Source organism: Buceros rhinoceros, unplaced genomic scaffold (assembly GCF_000710305.1).
Source record: "Buceros rhinoceros silvestris isolate BGI_N320 unplaced genomic scaffold, ASM71030v1 scaffold7292, whole genome shotgun sequence".
NCBI lineage: Eukaryota > Metazoa > Chordata > Aves > Bucerotiformes > Bucerotidae > Buceros > Buceros rhinoceros.
Window position 1 is genome coordinate 8,909 of NW_010400719.1, and position 20,781 is coordinate 29,689.

Genomic DNA, 20,781 nt, shown 5'->3' on the forward strand with positions numbered 1-20,781 from the left:
TTAGTAAGAGTCATACAATAATGTAAGCTATTGTATCTTGTTAAACTATCGAGTATTTTGAAACCAAATAGTTTGGAATGCCCAAGACCTCTTTCACTTTTTCCAAACTATTGACAACTCTGACCTGCTCAGGGAACTGTACTGATTCACCTTCTGCTGGACTTTGGTGGCCAGTGTCAGATTCCTTCAATCCAGTCAGAAATTAAAGCCTGTACAAAGCACAGTCCTGCCCAAGGTTCTGCAGCTACTTTGTGTTGACGTGTGGCTGATGCCTCCTCAAGCCTTGAGCTTCTGTCCAACTTGCACCCTACAGCAATCTGCTCCTGTGGCACGACTGTGTTAGCTGTAGTGTCTGTATATGTTTTAAATTTAATCACACTCCACAAATCTCAATGTAATTAAAACAAAAATGCTTCTTTATAAATCACTTTTGATTAGTTTAACTGGTTTAAGAAAAAACTCTGCTCCAAATAAAAGAGGGGTGTATATGTCACAGATGTTGCTGGAATGAAGTTGTGTGCTAGTCTTTAATGGCTAGATGAACGTAACTGGATAAATGTACATTTTACATACCATTTAGCCACCGGGAGTCATGCTGCTCTGTTCTGATTGGATGATGATGCCCCAGAGTTCGGAAAATGGCAAAGTCCCTGCCCATGAAGTCTGCCGCTGTGCCAGAGTACAGTTCTCCATCTGTGGGAGGACATAATTGTGAGCAACATTTCTCAATTTTCCAGTCATGGTAGTCAGAGAAAGCTGTCAGTCCCGTGTTTACATTACGCTAATAGGGATAGTGAAACGATTGCAAAGCAATAAGCCATATGCAATGTCTTGTCATTGAAAATATATTATTAGACCCACTTTCTCACAGCAAAGTTTAACTGTAACCTTTCTCAAATGAGCTGCATCTCCTGACTGCTAGTGCAGGCACTTTTCATAAATACGTTTGGATTCTTAGGCTGGAACAGTGACAGCTTGTATGCCTATCCCTGTCAGGCAGTAGTATGCACTCCTAAAATCCTACCTAAATGGAAAGTTACCCCGTTTTGAACAGGAGTTTGGACTGGAGACCTCCCAGTCTACTGGTTTTTTGTGACTCTGTGTTGGGAATTACAGAGTCCAGCTCACTCATGGTTCAGAAAGTCCTCAAGTGCCTTCAGTTTTTCATACAGAAACTGTCTTTGGTGTTTTCGTGTTTGTTTTTTCTTGGTTTCTTTTTGTTTGGTTGTGTTTTGTTTGGTCTTATGAGCTAGGAGATCCTGAGAAAACAGTATGTCCTACAAGAAAGACAGAATGTGCCTTTCTCCTTTGGCCATGTTTGTAACTGTGATACTGGCAAAGGGAAACAGCTAAGCGAGAGAATAAATGAGATCATTCCCTGCTACCTTGACCCCATGCGTATTCCAGTGAATAACTGAGTTAAAAAGTGACCTGCGATACTTCAGCCCATAAATGACACATACGTAACCTAGCTGGAGATGAAACTCATAATGTTAGGGTCCCAGTGTGCCCCTCCTCAGCAAGACAGAAGTATCATGGTGGAGACAGATAGAGTCTAAACTCAGAGAACCAGGTCAAATTAAATATCTTCCGAGTGGTAGAGAGAATAATAATAACGATAATAAGTACATAGTAATGAGACCCACAGGAAAAAAACAGTGATCAAAGCACAGCACGTATTTTTATTAATGTAGAGCTGGTCCATGAAATTACTCTGAATTCAAAATGCTAAAAGTGCATTTTTTAGGACTGTGCCCTTTTACAACTGTATGTGAAATGAGATACCCTACCCTACACTTCTAATATGGAATTAAAAAGTATTATTCCTTCTAACTACTATTTTCATGCTACCCATTTTAAATGGGTCTCCTGTGAAAAATACAAGTTTGAGGATAAAATAACTCTTTCTTTAAGCTAAGGTAATAAATTTTTCATGGTCATGATGAACTCTACCATATCCTCATTTTAAAAAACGCTTTAGGAACAAGTTTATCATTTTCATGGCAATTTTAGGGTATTTCCATGGTGGGACAAGCAGATCCAAGCATGCCTGTTGGATATCACTGGCATCTTTTTCCCCGGAACACTGACACCATGAAATTATCAATTGAACCTACAATGGCTCTGTACCATATGGTAGTCAGGAAAGTCAGGAAGGGTGAAAACATGCTGGCAGAAAGGCATGGGATTGAATGAATTCACAGCAGATATTAGAAGCAAATAGACCAGTCGTGCCCAGCAGGAGGTGTAATCAGAAGTGAAACAGAACAGCATATCATTAATTAACGATTTATCATTCCTCTACGTCATTTTCAACTTTTTTTTTTAAAGGGAGACAATCACATAATTATAATGATTATTATCTACAGGGTATGCAGCTGAGTTTTTAAAGAACATAAAGCCTTTTTGCTTGTGGAAAGGGCTTTGATGCTATGTTTAACCTTTCTTTAACCTTATATTCATTTTCTTGTCTTTCAGTCCCTAGTGAGTTCTGATAAATCAATACAAAACAAAGGGGGAAAAAACTCCAACAAGTCCTATTTTACTTCCTAGTTATCAACAGATCTAAAGGTCAAGCAAGAAAGAAAAAATTCTATATTTAATACTACATTATTAAAATTAAAACAAATATAGCCCAAAACCTAATTAAAGTTATATATTTGCAACATTTAGAATTGTAAGGGCCTTCTAAATCTAAATATATTATCACCAGTAAAAGTAATATATCTTCCAGGTTCGACTCAGTTCAACCCAAGACCTTTTCTTGCTACTAGGTTCTTGTGGCTGGTACTTTTTCATCAGTTGTAACAGAGTAAAAGTTTTGCTAGTAATGGCTTCAGCATTATACAAAGAGGGAAGGGTTGGTAGGAAACCAGCTCACCTTCCCTTGCTTTCTACTACAGTCCCTCCAATTTTCAGCAGACCTAGTCCGGTGCCTTCAGTTTGAACCAATTTGCTGTAGTCATCCAAAAAGGGGATTTTGATTTCTCTGGGGTGGAAATACCAAGAAATAGCATTTGTTTTTGTAAGGCTTTAGATAATTTTTACTAAATTCAAGGTGAGTCAAGTGCTAGATGTGTGCATCCTTTGGGCTAGTGCTATTCAAAAGCTATTGCGAGTATTTTGCCCCCTGTCTAGATAGAAGTACATTCGTCTTTGTTTCCCTATGCAGATCTTCCTTTGAGCTGAAACTTACTCATTGCTGGTCTAGAAATTTATTCTTCTGTGTCATGGATAGTGTTCACCGTGCTATTTCCATTGTCAGTGGTTTTAAAAGCAGTTTTCATTAACTTTAAGAAAAAAGTGGATATGAACAGTTTGGAAACTGAAAAACATTTCTCAAGGGGAAAGAATGAAGAAGAAAAAAAATAACAGTATCTACAGTGCAGCAGCATAAAGCAACGACTGTCCAGAAGAAGCTAAAGGCCCTCAGGTTTTTTTGCATAGGAAAAAGTTCTGCGTTTTGGCCACAAACCATTTTGTCCTAAAGGAGTGGCATATTGAGATATGAATGCAAACAGAAATGCATACATTGACTTTACTAAAGAAAAGGGCAACAATTAAAGCTCATAGTAACGCTTTTTTTGAGGGGAAGAACCATTTTCCCACTTAGGATGCATAAGCAGCATTAGATACAAAGATGTTAAAAACTAAGCAGTATACATTTATGTGATGAATTGTTTCTATTCAGCTTTTAAAGAAGATTCTTTTTTTAAGAAAATATATTTTTGGAGAGTGCAGAAGTGTAAGCTTCCTTTTTTTAAAAGAAAGAAGAAAGTTGAATGGATGCGGAAAGTAGGCAAAACCAAGCCTTGAAGGCGCTGATTGCTCTCACTGGTAAAAGGGTTCCCAAATGAAATCTGCTACCTTTGGTTACTAGGTTTATTCACTAAAGTTAAGTTCTTCAGACATACATAGTAGTGGTTTGACTTTACTCCTTTTAAAGGCAAACAACTAAAACTTCTGAGAAAGTAGAATAACTCCAAAATTCTGAACCTCATATGTGCTTAGTATCTAATTTCTAACAAATAGGATAGTAAAGCTCTTCCTTGGTAAGAAGACACTGCATTTCGGATCACATTGATTCATGTTTGGAACTGTAAAGGCACCTAAACCCATTAAAAAATTATATAACTTAAAAAAAAAAAAAATTTAGTGAGGATTCTGGATCATCAGAGTTTTTAAAAATCCCAAAGGCTCATTTCCTAAAGAGCCACTGACTGATAACAGGACAGTGCTATCCTTCTCTGAGGGTTTTTTTTCACTATCTCAGTACAATTGCTATAGACTAATATATTCAGTGATATTCCCACCTGTGATTAAATTATTTTTGAAAACCAAGTTGCCTCTAATTTTCCTCCTACCCTGGAATACACACTAGTGATGACCAGGACCTGCTTAGTCTCTACATTTTCATGCATTAGTCTGTTCAAAGGGAGATTGTTTAGTTAGCAGCACATAGATGGGAATGGCTTAATAACATCTTACATTACTACGAACTAGTTATCTCAAGTTCCCAGCTGGTGTTTACTTTAGAGTAGAGTAGCAAAAACTACCTTTAATGAACAACTCCTAAAAAAAAAATGAAAAATGTTTTCAGTTGTATGGAACAAGTAATGTATACTGGAAAAATACTGAAAAAAAAAAAATGATGAACTGGTTTGGGTTTTTTTTCAAATATTGGGTTCTTTTTTTTAATAATGAGGGAAAACTGAAGATCTTTTTTTACATTTATAAGAGTTTATTTCAGCTGAAATATAAAGTAGGAATCCTGAGCACTGATGGCTCTTAAAGATCTTAAGCTAGTTTTTACAAATTAAGCTTGGTGTTTTGCCCAAATTCTGGCTTGAGTAGTTACATTTCACTGGCCTAAGATTTACCTTCTAGTTATGGAGTCAAGAACATACTCTTCTCCAGCACTTTGTGAAAACTCTGTTTAGTGTTTCTGATGAAGAACAGAGATTATTTTCCTCTCCTGAATTCAACCATATAAATTACTCTTACTTCTCAACCTTCTTTTATCTTCCAGACAGTTACATTCTGTTACTAATTATAAAATTGCATTTTAATGAGTGCTGAGTAATTGTTTTACACAGTTACCCTCTTGAACCTAAGATGCCATGGTTGGTCGTGAGGACGAATAGCTCTGGCACATGAGGGGACAGGAGTAGCTGAGCAATCATTCAGTGCAGGGGAAGGGAAGACAGAGTCCTCCCATGTATTTCTTGGTGTGAGGCATTTGCGGTCAAGAGGCTCCTCTGGCCTTCGTGGTCCTATTCACTGCTTCACTCCAGTGCTACCTACTTCAGAGAGCAGTTGGTCCAAACCCCTCCGTGCAGTCATTGCTTGGACAGTTCATTCCCTGTTCATCATCCGTTTTGGGGAAAGGAAATTGTTTTGCCTTGGCTCACCATTTTACCACGAATTTTTTGCCTTTTTGCAAAGATAAGAATAAGACATTGTGAACCAGTGGTGAATCTGCTGTACGCTTTCTGAAATATCAGGGGAACCTCTGCAGTAAAAGATTGAAGTAAAAGCACCAATTAGTAACACAATATGACCATGAGGCAGCTATGAGGAGGCAGAGAAGAAAGGGCGTTCATGTTCAGGATGTGGGAATGCTAATTTTAGCCTCACCCGGAGTTTTGTATAAATCACTGAAGTAGAAATTAGTTACTGGCTTTGAATGTTGAATTCTTATCATTTTCTATAGTGCTAATCACCCATGGCTCTAATTGAAGCCTCATTCAGAATTAAATATCATACTCAGTCTACTGTTTATTAGGAACAAAAATACATGGAGTGAAAATTATAGTGATAGGAAGTGGGCTCAAGAAAGCAAAGATGTTTTAAAGACATGAAAGCTAAGCTAAGGGAAATAAGATAATCATATTTGTGCCTGAGTGAAAAAAAAAAAAAAAGGAATGTGAAAAGCTAGCCGCTATTGACTTTGTGCAGTTGCATACCGGGTATACCATGTAATACTGGCTTGTCATCATTCTCTTTCTCTATTGTGTATTAAAGTAAATAGTAAAGTTATTTCCTTGAGAGCAGCTCTGCCACGAATTCAAGTCGCTCTAGGCACTAATTTATACACTGGCCTTTTACATTTTTTTCCTTTCTGTTTGTATAGGGTACAAGTTGAAGCAAGATGTGTATGCCTTTCCTGTTTTTCCTCTTAAAAAGTGCATGTCTCCAAGGTAGATCATCGCCTGTGATCACTAGGGGCTTCAAAGATCAGGAAATGAGGCACGCTTAGGACAAAATTTTTGAGGTTGTCTATTTTGAATAGCTGAATTTTTAAATATACTATAAATATAAGAAGGGTAGAGAGCAGGCAAGGTTCTAGCCTTGAGATAAGAGAATCTGCAATTTTCTGAAACTATTGTTGCCCCATTGGGTTTAAAGTTGTGATAAATTGCCAGAAAGTTACACAGTAAGGCTGAAGTGACCACACCTGGGCAGAGTCATTACAGAAAGAAGAATCCATCTGTTTCATTCTTAATTGTTTCTCACAAAAAAACTTTTTGCCTTTTTTATAAAGGAGAAGGAAGAACAATGAACACAATTAATTCAATTAAATAAGTTAAATCAATTAGATAAATTAAATCAATTGGATTAGTTCAATTAGATTAACACACTCCAGGTGCTCTATACTTACATATTCCGTGAAATGAAGTATTTCTAATTCAGCAGTACCTAAGTTATTGAAATCCCTCTGCTCTGGTCAGAAGTTTAATGGTACGCACTGTCAGATGGATCTCTTCAGCTAAGGCCTAGACCTGTGACTGTTTTTGTATCTCCTGCACAAGTACAGCTACAGTTATACAGGTGATAGACCTTCCTTAGCAGCAAAACTGATGTAAGAAATTACTTACTCCTCTTTTCACTTTGCTCTCAGCTGTGCTGGTGTGATCATCAGTGTGGCCAGTCTGTAAACTGGGTGATTAAAATACCTCCGGAGTTATCTAGCTCTAAGGAAGAGAAACAGTTTGCAGGACCTAATATAGAGACATACGCCTTATACAGAGGTATAAAGCAGCTCTTGTGATTCCTGATCTTCATTTACACACATCTTGTATCTCAAGATTCCTGGGTCAACTATACCGAAAATGAAACCAGGATTACTTTAGCCTGGAAATAAAATGCATAGAACAAAGCCCTACCATAAGTATTGCAAGACGAAAGAAGCAGAAAACTAGCAATTATTTACAGTGGATGCACAGCTCATTGCACTTTTGTTGTGGTACCTACCTACTAAAAGAGAAGCTGTCAGCAGTTTAGGATCGTAAGGGCTTTTCCCTCGACCATTTTCAAAATGTGAATCTTCCATTCTAAAAATGTTGTCCTGTGGGGTGGAAAAAACAAGAGAAAAAGCGACATCATTTGACGATAGAACACCAAAAAGAAGTTGAACTAAACAGCATGCAATGTATATGATTCACAGCAGGTCTTGTGGCTGCAGGGAGGTCAGATTACACTAGGTGAGGATCTGGCAAAAGTGCCCACCCCCTGATCAGGTTTGTGCCGAAGGCTAGTCTAAAGCAGAAGTACACGTGCACAGCTTGTGCCTCATCTGTTCTACTTCACATATAATTTACATTGAATTCTTTTCGCTTTCACTGAGAGTAAGTCCAAGCAACAGGAACCGAAGCTAGAATTTGAAACTTTTGTCTGAATAAAGAGAAAACCTATTTTTAACTGACTATACTTTCCGGAAATAATCCTGCAAATGTCGATTGGTACATAATACAATGCTAAATTCTGCTTTACCTAACATGACTATTTAGTTACTGTTTCATTCACCTTCAAATTCAGGTTTAACTGCATCAGGAGAGCTTTTTCTTTATTATTATTTTTCAGTGCTATGCAATGAAACTTTTAAAATATACAGGGTGAGGGCAAAGCATATGAGGATAAAAACCAAGATTAAAAAGGGCCTCAGTCAACACTAAGTCAAATCAAGGTCAGTAAATCCAAAGCAATGGGCTTTTCAGTACATTTAATTACTTTAATTTTAACTGGAGGACCAAATCTGCCAATCAATTTGAATAGTGTGTTTATTTTACGTTTTGCACTGAGAATGAAACCAGAAGAATAGATGCTTTTTGCACAGTACACTTCCACAGTCACAGAATACTACTCGTGGAGGCCACACTGGCAACTGAAATTTCTCTTTCCTACCAACACCGCAGTGAATTTGCATTGACACCTAATTAAGATGAGGAGCCCCAAAGTTGGGACAACTCCTACCCCCCAACAGTTTCGCTGGTTACTTAGGTCTTTGTGCCCAGTTCGCAGTTGCTTATAGCTAAAAATTCTCCATGAGGTTGATGCTGAATGACCACCTTTAACCAGCAGGACAAAGTTGTTTGTGGGTGTAACAACAACTACAGATTGACCGTTTCTTTTTTCTCATTGAATGATCAGAGATCACTCACCTGTTTTAGGAAAATTAAACAAAACCCCAAAAACCTTCTTTGGAATATGTGTCTAAAATATATGTATTGATAGTAGAAAGCAACTATGAAGATGTTACTATATATTTCTCTATTTATGTCACAACACATCAGTTCTTTACCTTGATTCTCAACTCTCTACAGCACTTACTGCTTCCACAGACTAAGAAGTTCCCTCTTTCTTATTCCTATCAACCCTTTCCAAAGACAGAATCATAGAGCTTCTGGTTGGAAGAGCTCTCTAGATATCATTAAGTCCAGGAGGACTTGGAAGAAGACTGTTGTTAACACTGGATATGGTCAGTTTTGGTTCATGAAAACCTTCAGGAATGAAAACTATATATTCTGCACTACTTCCATTGCTCTCTTAGTGAAGCATTTTTTTTCTAAACTGAACCTTCCAAAGAATAACTTGTGACTTTTGGTCCTTGTTATAACATATGCAATGATAGCAAAGGGTGATGGTAACTACCCTTCAAGCAACTTATTGGCTGTTCCTAAGTCACCCATTCAGCTTCACTTCTCCAGACTTTCATGCTAGAACTTCATGAAAGGTTAACTAGCATGTAAATTCTGGAGTCTCACATTGTCTTGTGCTCACAAGTAAAAGTGTCAAAATTGCACACAATACTTTCACCCTCAAGAGCAAGATGCCAGTGCTCAGTGCTGGAGACTTGGCACTTCAAAATGCTGTGGAGGTTGTGAAAAAATTCAACCCAAATTTTACTGAGAAATTGCTTGGGTAATGTTTATTTAACTTGAAGATCATTCAGACAAATAGCTGGTATCTTTCTCATGAGCAGTGAGTTCAAGTATTTGGAAACAGCACTCTTCCTGGCACCCTGCCTTCCCCATTGTGATGGTCCATACTGTATCCAGCCATGGGCCAGGCCAGTGACCAAACGTACTTCCAAATGGTATTATTTTAAACCTACGGAGGCCGTGTTTCTGTGAGTCACAGGCTATAGTTTTTATTACGGACTTGCTAATTACGTCATGCAAGCACATATCTCTGTGTGCGTTTTCAAAGGAACATCAGAAGGACTTCACATTTCACTCCATTTAATGGGGAAAAATGTGAAGGGAAAATGGACTGTTAGCAGGATAGTCTATCTGGAGGGGCTTACCGCACTCTAAGATAAAAAGTTTGGACACAATTCCATGAAGTTTGATCCCAGATTTCAAACTCAATATGCTAAAGCATGTTCTTGAAGATGTAGCCTGCCTGATTATGATTACACAGTCATCCTATGTCTGTAATATCTTGCACTATATTAAATGTCTCTCTCCCTTTGTCTTTCTTTCTATTTCTTAATAGTCTAGACACATTCCTTGTTTCTATCCAATTTTCTGAATTTGCTCTTTCTAACCAGAAACGAATAAAAAATGAAAAAAACCAAAACTCTGGTTTTGAAATTTTGCTATATGTAGATCTTACACAATAAATGAAAGTGGTAAATTAAGGACAATGCTAGACCTCAGCTACAATAATAGAAAATGGCACTAATGCTACAAGCCATTATTTAAAAATGTTATTATCAATCTACGTTTTCTTGGGATTTCTTTTTAGTAGATGATAATTGCTCAACCTGCACACCAATGGATATTTGATAAGGCTATAAAGTCAGTGGCATGACAGTTAAAGCAGAATGTATTCCCAAGATAATCCCATGTGTCATTGTAAAACAAATAGGAAACAGATGTGGAGAGTAATTTGGTGTAGGAAGAATCTGATTTTTGACTGTATTCTTCTGGTTTATATCAACGTAACTCTACTGATACTGGTACATAGAAGGCAAGAAAGAGTGGAGAACTGGGTCAGAGTAAGTCAGAGATGATCTACCCTTCTCTTTGTGTTTGTGGAGTATAACGTGAAATAAGAGGCATGACAGGGAAATCCCACAGTGTTTTCGTATTTCAGTTGAAATATAAAGGCATGTACTGTAAGTTTCCAAATGTACGGGTGAGCAATACTGACAATAAATACATCACCGGTAAGTGCCACACAAATGTATCATGGTTAGTCTCAAGGCCCAAGAAGTTTTGCTAAACATGCTACAGGAAGTCTAACCTGTCATAAATAAGGCGACCTGCCCAAACATCTTTTTGGGTGCTGAAGTCAAATTACCTCAATCTACAAATACATATCTAGAACAATAAATACAGGAAACGAAGCAATAAATTTTTGTCTGTATAATTCCCAACCCCATTTTTAAAAGCCTAGGAAGCAATATGACTAATGACAGCAGCTTGATCATAGTAGTCACTGGTCTGGGGAATTTGCACCCAAATTCTGCTCTGAGACGTCATAACAGCAAGAGATTAGTGAGAAGGCAATGTCAATATTTGAGGATAAAATTTTACCACTTCATTTCTTACAAAAGGTGTGTTTGATTATCTTCCAGAGAGTCAACCTCTGTGTCAGACCGGAAACTCAGGCTATGCACCTGGTGTTATAAGTCCTGTCCACCTAAATTACACATGAAAATCTGTGTATAGGCAGTAGAGAGAGCGAGGGGAAGGTCTTGGTAATAACTCAGCACCAAAACCAGTCTGTCTGGTGGCAACAAAGACCAAGGCTCTGATAGGAGACTTAGGAGGACAGGTCTGTGTAAGTGTAGGCTTCTTTGCACACCTGTGTATAGGCAGTAGAGAGAGCAAGGGGAAGGTCTTGGTAATAGCACCAAAATCAGTCTGTCTGGTGGCAACAAAGACCAAGGCTTCTGTGTATAGGCAGTAGAGAGAGCGAGGGGAAGGTCTTGGTAATAACTCAGCACCAAAACCAGTCTGTCTGGTGGCAACAAAGACCAAGGCTCTGATAGGAGACTTAGGAGGACAGGTCTGTGTAAGTGTAGGCTTCTTTGCACAGCACAGACAAGAGTTCTTACCTAGAAAAAAATGCACGTTATTTGTTCTCAGACAAAATTATGATCAGTTGCTTTTGCTGCCTTCTGGGTTTTGCAGTTAATTGAATATAAAGAATAATTCTGCAGCGAGTCAGCAAATAATAGCCATAAACAGCACGAAAATCTGTTCATTCATCAAATGGTCACTGTTTCAAAGTTTTGTGAGGGCTATTACATAATCAAAGACAGGAATTCATGACAAAGTAAGGTTGCAAGGCTGGAGGAATTCTCTAGAAATACAAAAAACCAAACCAAAACAAAAAACCAACTAAAAACTTGTTAGAAAGGCCTTTGTAACTCAGTGAGTCCAGTTCATCGTCCAAACGCTTCAGTTGCACTGGCACCCCAAAAGGACATTACAATGTACTTCAAACCTTTTTAAAGATAAAAGCCTTGCTGATCCATGTTTTATTTAGTTGGTGCTGGTTTATTAAAATCTAGGTTTGTATCTGGTGCTTCTCTTCAATCCATAATAAAACTACTGAAAATGAGAGTGTTTAGGTCCTGAAATTCCACAAACTTATAACGACCACAACCAACCGTTAGCTCATGGTATCGCATGAATTGTTTCACCTAGTAAATGCCTTGCGTGGTGGGAGATTATGCGTCCAGCTCCTTAAAACATACACTTGCCTGTAGCACATAGCATGATAGATGGCAAGACTCAGCCAGAAAGATCTACAGTACAGACCTGGAAATGAATGTAAAATCTGTTGTGATTCCCATTCTTTAGCCCAATGATCTGCCATTTCAAGGCTCCAGAGATCTGCTTTCACGCAGCTGAAATAGAGCTGAAATAATGCTCCATATCATGATATCAAGATACTGAGTGGCAACAAGACTTTACTATTTGATGAGGGTTATTTAATTTGTTGCTATTGAATAGTCAGTGTACCAGGACAATATATCTATATGAATATATATGTATATACCCAGTATGATAACTTTTTGAACCATGTTTTGTATCTCTGTCAGCAGGTAGCTCATCCAGCACTGTTTCAACACAAGGACAAGAAAGATGAAAACATACAGTAGCTGTTTCAGGTTAAAAAATAATAATAATTAAAAAAAGAGCCTTTCCCAGTTTAGTACTGTGCAAAAACATGTGGTTGGCGGGAGAGCTAACCTACCAGTATGGACAGCATTGACTGCTGAGTTTCAGGATGATTTTTTTCAATAAACTTTTCTGGCTTCACACAGAAACTATTGCAGAATTGCAGAATATAATGCAGTGACACTACTACAGTGTTGGTAAGAAAGAACAAAAGCAACTCAGAGACAAACTTCCAGACTTGCTAAGGTTTGGATTTATCACCTCTACATAGAGCCATTAATTGAGGCGGCTACATTTGCTGTCACAAACTGGTTCATGTGAATGATTTAGACCATCTCAGAACCGCAATTCCAAAGGGAAAGATGTCTCTTCTTTGACCACAGAGGAAGCTTCATATGAATTTCGGTCTGAAATGAACACTGCTGAGGCAGTTGATTGGAGACCCATGACTTTGAAAACACATGCTGATGGTTTTGCTGTTTGGGGTTTTTTATATTAATTTCAGTGAATTTTCAATTTTCCTCTGGCCTAATACAACTTTCTGTGCATGCATTTTATGACTATATCAAGGATATTTCACAGAGTCTTTTAAGTGCATTTCACTCTATGAGAAATGATTTATTTATGAATTGTGTTACTTTTCAAGAATAATTTTAAGTGGAACAACTGTGCAGGATATGGCTATGTTGTTATTGTTATTATATTTCCTATTTCACACTTAATCTATTGAGTCATGAAAACTGTTAAATATGAGGACTTTGGTTTCAGGTTTGGGAATCATGCTGTTATGGAACTTTTAATAAGAAACTTTTATTAAAGTCATCCCCATGGAATGCTTTATTTTTAAAAAAAGTGTAAGTGCAAATAAATATAATGTGAGAAATTATGCAAAAAATACAAATATTAAAACAAACATAAATGTTGAGGCAAGTGGCAACCATTGGGGAAATAGGTGAAAAGTGATTGAAGCAATAATGCAACTGGTTTAAATCATTAATTATTAAAAAAAAAAGAAAAGAGAAAAAAGAAAAAAGAAACAAAGAAAAAAAAGAAATGCACACAATGGGCTTCTGACATTTAGTGTTCAGGCTCCATATGCTAGAGGGTTTTTACCTGCACACATTTGGGGGATACTGGGTTCTGCAACACCTTTAGCATGTTTTGTTTTCCCAACCTGAGGCTTAGACGAATGGAGTTATTGGAAACCAGCTTTAAAACCCTGTGGGAAATCAGTCTAAGTGACAGACCTTTAGTAAAATGGTGTTCTCCAAGAAAGGTCCTACAGAAGCTGGAACTGAAACTCTTTTGGGTACTTGTGGTAAAGGGGACAGAGCAGGAACATTGTTGAAGAGCATTTACCTGCAAAACTGATCACGATCCCCTAAGAAGATCTGCTCACCTCCCTATGCCTGCCCTCAGGCAGCTTGCCCACCTTCCTGCAACAGTATCTCAAATAGTCTCTACATTAATCTGTGTCTTCTTTTTCAGACTCAAGAAATACTCTTTCCACTGAACTACCTGTAGGTATTCACTGACATTTTGGTACCTGGAAACCATATTTTTGATATCAAGGTAAAACAGGCTGTTAAAATGACATCCAGTTCCATGCTTCATTGTGTAGATGAGTGAAAACAGAAGAGAACTCTTGATTTCTGTTTCTCCTTTTATCCCTCTATGACATTTCTACTGGAAAGTTTTCCTAGCTTATGATGTTCAGAAGATACCTTAATATGCAGTAGACAACCCTGGTAAGCAAGGATAATCTCTAGATTAAAATGAATATGGACAACTCCCACTCTCAATAGCTCTCTTTCAGTCAAATATCAAAAGTCCCACATTTCTCTTGTCTTCTGAAATTAAGTCAATTACTATTTATTAAATAACCATACACCTTTGCAAAAAAGGAAATATTTCATTTATGTCTATCTATCTACTTATCTACCTTTCTATCTATCTACCTACCTATCTATCTACATACATAATTATAATTCCATGAATTTAATGAAAGGAGAAACACAGCCAAATGGACTGCTTAGGAACAGCTGGTTCAATTTATTCATTATTCCAAGTTTATGATCTGTAAGTGCTTCTGCTTTTGATTGGAAGACAAACCAAGTGGCAACGTCAAATAGCGAAGACTTGTTTCACACCTGAACATACCACTTTGCATACTAATCTTGGTATTTCTGTGAAGAATAAGTCTCTTTCGTATAACTGTGCAACATATGTAAATAAAAGGAGGGCAGGCACAGTCAAACTGAGCAGCTGTTCAAAAAAGAAGTATATGTTTGTGAACTTGCTTTTGCCATATTTCACAAGCTAAAGACACCAGACTTATCCGACTTTCATGCAATGGTTTTTTTGGTTGCTTTGGGGTTTTTGTTAGGGTTTTTGGTGGTGGTAGTGGTGGTTTTTTTCCCATAATGATGTCATGAACCTATTTGCACTAATTTATCCTTAAATTTGGTTTTTTTTTTTATAAAATATTGTTATAATGCTAGCACAAATTAGCAGACATAAGAAATACCAAGGAATTTCATTACAGTGACATTATACTATTTATCCCTTTAGAAAAACTTGCAAATACAGAGTGACTAGGGAAAAACCAAACCAAACCAAACCAAAAAAAAACCCAAACCCAAAACAAACCATAGAGTTAACAAGAATGACATGTTAACTTTGACTGATTTGTAAAGACACCAAAAATGTCATCCCAATGGCATACCAGACACTAGATACCATCAAGGATATTGAACAATTCTCAGAGGACACTGAGAATTAAAATGCCTTTGTATTGCAACTTTCTGGGTTGTCAAGTGTAATACATCACCTAAGATCACCGTCTGGCTCATACAGGATGACCTCTGGAAATATAACCACCATACAATGACTGTCTGTTCTAGTCAAGTTATTAAGTGGTCTGCATATGTAAGTCATAAGACACACAAACCTAAAGCCAGTACATGTAACTGAACTACATAACCGAAAAGTTTCAATTCTTTAAGTGTTCTTATTCTTATCCCCAACATATTTTCCATTAAAAACATTTGGTAGAGATTATAATTGCTTTAGCAGATTCTACTATTATGTTAAATAAATTATTGGGCCATACTCTATTACATGATTGTACTAGTTTTCTATAGCTATTTTTAGTATTCAAGACCACTGCTTTCCCCCTTTGTCTTCTGGATTTCCTGTATGTTATTAGACTGTGGTGAGGTCAGGCATCAGAGGAAATAACAGCAGTGCTAACTCCTAGACCCAATGTTTTATGAATTACTGAGCATCAGTGATGTAATGGCAATAAATCTAACCCAGTCTCAGTCTTGTGTCCTGTTGTAAATAAATTAAGTTAGCAAAGGTGTTATTTTATTCAAGAGCCTTCCTGATGAGAATGAAAATGCTTCCCCCAGGGGATTGTTTGTAAAACTGCTTCTATAATTAGGGTGCTGTTTAACAAGAGAAAGGTTCTCCAGTTTTCCTGGGGAACTTTCATGTCTGAGTTAAGGGTATCTTATTTACAACACAAAAACGACTGCAAATTGGGGAAGCAACATATAGAAAGGACTTAGTCAAGTGGAGCTAACATATAAGCATATGGCTAAGATTTTCTAATTTCCCAATTGATTTTGCATACTCCCAATTTAAGACTTGCTCAAGGGCTCTGATTTTCACTGCACACCTTCTCGAGAAATCTAAAATTCTGATACTTGAAACCGTTAGACACGTCTGAAAATAAAGACATACATCTGCCTTGTTTTTTAACCTACCTCCTTTTTGTTTCTCGGCACGGAAAAATCTCTAAGATGAGCACGCATCCTAACTAAACTCTTCCAAAATGTGCCTCTAAATAAGTGACAGGATAAGAGCAAGCCTAGGAAAATATTAGGAACTCTATTTCCCTATAATATGAGCTAGTGATGATGTTTTCAGAGAATTTGTCCAAGTAGCAAAGTACTGACAGAGGATTACACCCACAGCAACTACTGTAACAACTATTAAGTTTTTGTTTTTTTTTTTTCTAAGATACTGCAATCTTTCTGCAACATTTCAGTCAGAGAAGCCTGTAAAGTGTCAAGCCTAGCCCTGTGTTTGATACTTACTCAGATTTTAAAAAAAGACATAAACAAGGTCTGGAATACAGGAGCTAAAATTATGACCCTTTGGGCAATATTTCTCTTCCTGAGGCTAAGCTTAGATTTGAAATCTCTGCAATAAGCACTCTCTCTCATCTTTGTTCCCTCACTTCCTTTCAGTGTGACACCACCCAGCCCTTCTGCAGCCTCATTTTATTTTTCTTCATTAGCAAAAAATAATATCCTCAACATGTTAATAACTGGTGTTGCATTAGAGAGCAATACATTTGAAAAGCTAACTTCTATCGTGCACTTGGAGACATAACTAACAGTAGACATAATTATAACCTCTCTCTGTGACAAGTTGCAATTATTCCTCATGGCACTGTGTTTAAAAGCAACACATTTCTCATACAGGTTGGGGTTTTTTTATTAAGAAAGTCAAGAATGTTTGATATTCCTTTTCCAGTGCAAAAAAAAAAAAGCTTTGATGACACAGAAACAGATGGATTTAAGTTTTTTTTATTCAGGGTGACTGAAAAAAATGCATTCAAATTCCCTTCTTTATTCACTATCTTTCCTGATTTTCTAGCACCCAGAAGTCCCCAGGAGGGGAGTCAGTGATGCTGGCAAGAATATATAATATGATCAGCTCATATGTCTATGTATGTATACTCATAAATGATGTCAGTATCAGTGGGGCTAATCGCCATCCAACCAGATGACTCAAACACTGATATTCATATTTTTGAAGAAGTAATGCTGCCTTTCATTTAACAGAACTTTGGCTCAAAATCCTGGCTCTTTCACCCAGTAAGATCATGGTATATCATAGCATAGCATAGCATAGTACTGTACAGGATAATATAGACAGATCAACTTTGTTAACTAAACCAAACTGACAAACTCACCAACCTCTCACAGGAAAGAACTAGTTCTCCTTAAATTTCTGTTAGTTTCTGGGATAATTATTTTGTAGCAAACTTTAATGGGTTCTGAGTGATTAAATTATTCAGCTTTCTTTTGAGAACTAAAAGTGACATTCAGATTACTCCCCGTTTCATCACCCGCCATGAGATCACAGCCACAGTGTGGAGTGGTTATGGTCATGAACCGAGTTAGGCAGGACCTGTCTTTGTGCTTGGGGAGGGTTACGGACTGTAACAATAAACCCTACTGACTGCGACGAAGGGCAATGCCATCCCAAATGGGGCGTGAACTGAGACCTTCACACCTATCTTCTCGGGCCCTGCTCTCAGAGCTTCCACTCGGAGCCAACCGAAGACAAAGAAAGATTCCTCTCGAGTTCAGAGAACGCCAGAGGATTCTTTGTCTCATCCCTTGCCATGTTTACACGTTAATGTGAGGTCACAGTAAATCCTTCCAAACGACTATGAATTAAAACAGTTATTCTCCTTCACCATCAATTTAAAAGGTTTGAACCGACGAATATATGACTTCTAAACTTACATCTGTACCACCACTGTGTTTTGTCATCATTAAAGTAACAGCAATAAACACTGAGAAAAAAATCATATGTATTCTTAATCCATACGGATTACTTATTTTAGAATATCTGAGTGAAATGCAAACTTCATATGCAGATAAATGTTAAATGTTTAACCTTATGTAGCTTTCAAACCTTGAAATGTGTAACTGCGCACAAACACATGCATGCACAAACAAACGTAATACCACCTGAAATATCGATCATTTTACCTGTTGTGCCAAATCACCCTTTTAATTTGTTATTCATAAACAAAAGCACCTTTGGACAGTGAGCTGAGTTTTCTCCTCAGTGATGGCTTGTGTAACCATTATTGTAAGCCAATATAACTAAAGAAAAAAGTCAGTTTTGGAAATTACCAAGTGGGATAAATAACAGAAGGATCCATGTGTTTTTTGCACATTCACAATATACATGTGATTTTTAAGTCATTGGGATACTTCTAAACCATCTTGTCTTAGTTTTACGACTGTAGAGTTTCTTTACTGTAAATTACCCCTGAATCCAGAAAATTTGATCCTAATTAGTAGGAAAAGAAACTTTTGCCTTTTTATTTATTTATCAAAACCTTCTCAGACCATCTGCAAGATAATGCTGCTCAGCTTTCTATCACCTTGGATGTAAACATTTCAACAGGAGAAGGTGTTTGTGCTGTTTGAGGCACCTTCTGAACTCTGCTGAGCTTATCTTTTCTTTATAGATGAAACTTTGTTTATCTAAGATTTGTACAGTGATTACAGGCCCCTGAGAAATAGGAGACAGTTTTTGAAACATTGTCAACTATAATTGGTTCCTTTAGAAATGTAAGTCCCTCTAGAAGAGAAGAACTCCTCAGAGGTATGGCCTTGTAGGAAAAGTGACCAAACATCTGCAATGATACTGGAGTTTCAGTGTAAGAAAAGTCTCACGAGGGCTAGCAAGGTCCACTAGTCCCACATGTAAAGAAGCACAGAAAAACTGTGGAAATTAAATGTATATTTCCTCTTTCCTTTTCTTTCATATGCAGGCATTAAAATTAACACTTACAAATGGAATCTGAAATACAATAGCCCAGCTGTCTTCCTGTTTCAGGAGGTGTTAGTGGTAGCAGAGAAGTCAAATTGCAGGATTGGTATTTTATTCTCATATGAATGACTAAGCATCTGCTCCACAGTCCATTCAGTTTACGACACTCTCTTCTCATCTTTCAGTAGCCTCTGAATTAAGACATCTAAAGACCATCATTTTTTGTACAGACTAAAGAAACAGGAATTTTAAAACTACATTTCTGCCTGAAAATGTTTTATTTGTCAATGTTAGAGGTAAAATCTCATATTAATGACTGAAGGCAGGTAGAATGTACCATAACAATTTGTATATTTGGTTAAAGGACTTTTTGGAACTTTGTGTGAAGCTGTGTTCACTGTTGCCTTCTGCATCTTTCCACAGAAATAAATTCTGAAAACACTAGTACACTATCTTATTTAATTGATCAAGAACAAGATTTTAAAGTCTCATCACCTTTTTAAAAATTCTACTTTATTTTTTTTGTGAATCAGTTCAATGCCCAGTAACAGTGAAAAAAGGAAATTTAATGTTAGGAAATTCAAGGAAAGAAAGAAAGAAAGAAAGAACAAAACCAAGAGCGTCATTATCCTTCCATAAGTGAATGGCACTCCTGCATTTTCAGTCCTGCATGAAGTTACAGTCCTCTAGCTTAGAAAGAATACAGCACACTGGAAGAGCTATGAAGAAAAGAAGGCTATTCTCAGTTGTTCTAAAATGAGAAACTGGCAGGTAGGAGGTTTAAAACAAAATAAACAGATGTTACTCACATGTTACAAATTGTAGGGCATGGGATGTTGTGGATACTTAAGAGATGTACGAGCTCAAGAAATGCCAGTCCTAATTTATCAAAATCAAGACATTGAAAAGCATTACACACACAGAGATTCCGCCCATGGTTCAGGAAATCCCTGAACAACGAGTGCTGGAGCCTGGGAGACTAACTACATCACTAAGCACTGCTGCAGGCTCGCCGCCTTTTTCTCTTCCACTGGCATCCATTATGGGCCCTTGTGAGAACCAAGATACTGGGCTAAATGAGCCTTTGCTCTGAACAGATTTGACTGTTCTTATGAAATGAGGCAGACAGAAATTAGGTAATTTAGCCAGGAAATCTATGCCAAAGCAAAAAGCCAATGTTCTGGTTCCTGAGCCTTGTCCAGTGCCATACAATAAAGTATATAGTCCTGCTTCAAATGCTAGCAAAGCTAATGGCAACTGAGCTTACTCAGCACATGCAGAACTATGCACAGCATGCCAAGTAAAATTGGTAAGGGTCATGTGTAATGTGGAGAGTGCATCAGCCTTTGAGTCTAGTTAGCCTTTAGTCTCCCTGGGATTCCCAAGGAATATCTCCATTGGCTTCTCAATTCACAGACCGATTGCCATATGCAAATAGTCACTTGGTTTTTATTCACTTGAGTTTTACAAGAACTGGAAGTAGAAGGAAAAAAAAATTACGGATTTCCAGCTCTAAAGCTGAAAATTAATTAGGTAAACAGTCATATTAATAAATTACAGAGAAATATGTCATTTAACATAGAATAGATCAGGTAATGCATACCACAAAATTTTAGAGAGCTAAGTTTAGCATTTTTTTACCTAACTTTTATGATTCATATACAGTCAGTAGAGATATTATTCTAAAATGTTCCTATCACATCCAACAATTATGAAAATAATCTAATCTGTTTAAACATATTGGAGGGAAGAAGAGCTGATACATAATCATCTC

General features: G+C 37.2%; 1 protein-coding gene across 1 annotated transcript in view; it reads right to left on the minus strand.

Moving 5' to 3' along the window:
- Positions 1 to 573: 573 nt before the first annotated feature.
- Positions 574 to 20,781, minus strand: part of LOC104489797 (semaphorin-3A-like) — a gene marked incomplete at its 3' end in the record, with an annotated part of 109,394 nt that continues 89,186 nt past the window's right edge. The window contains exons 5-6 of the mRNA XM_010132000.1: positions 7,255 to 7,348; positions 574 to 693 (exon numbers count right to left, since the gene is read on the minus strand). Coding sequence (XP_010130302.1) covers positions 574 to 693; positions 7,255 to 7,348 — 214 coding nt within the window. The remainder of the gene's footprint in view (positions 694 to 7,254; positions 7,349 to 20,781) is intronic.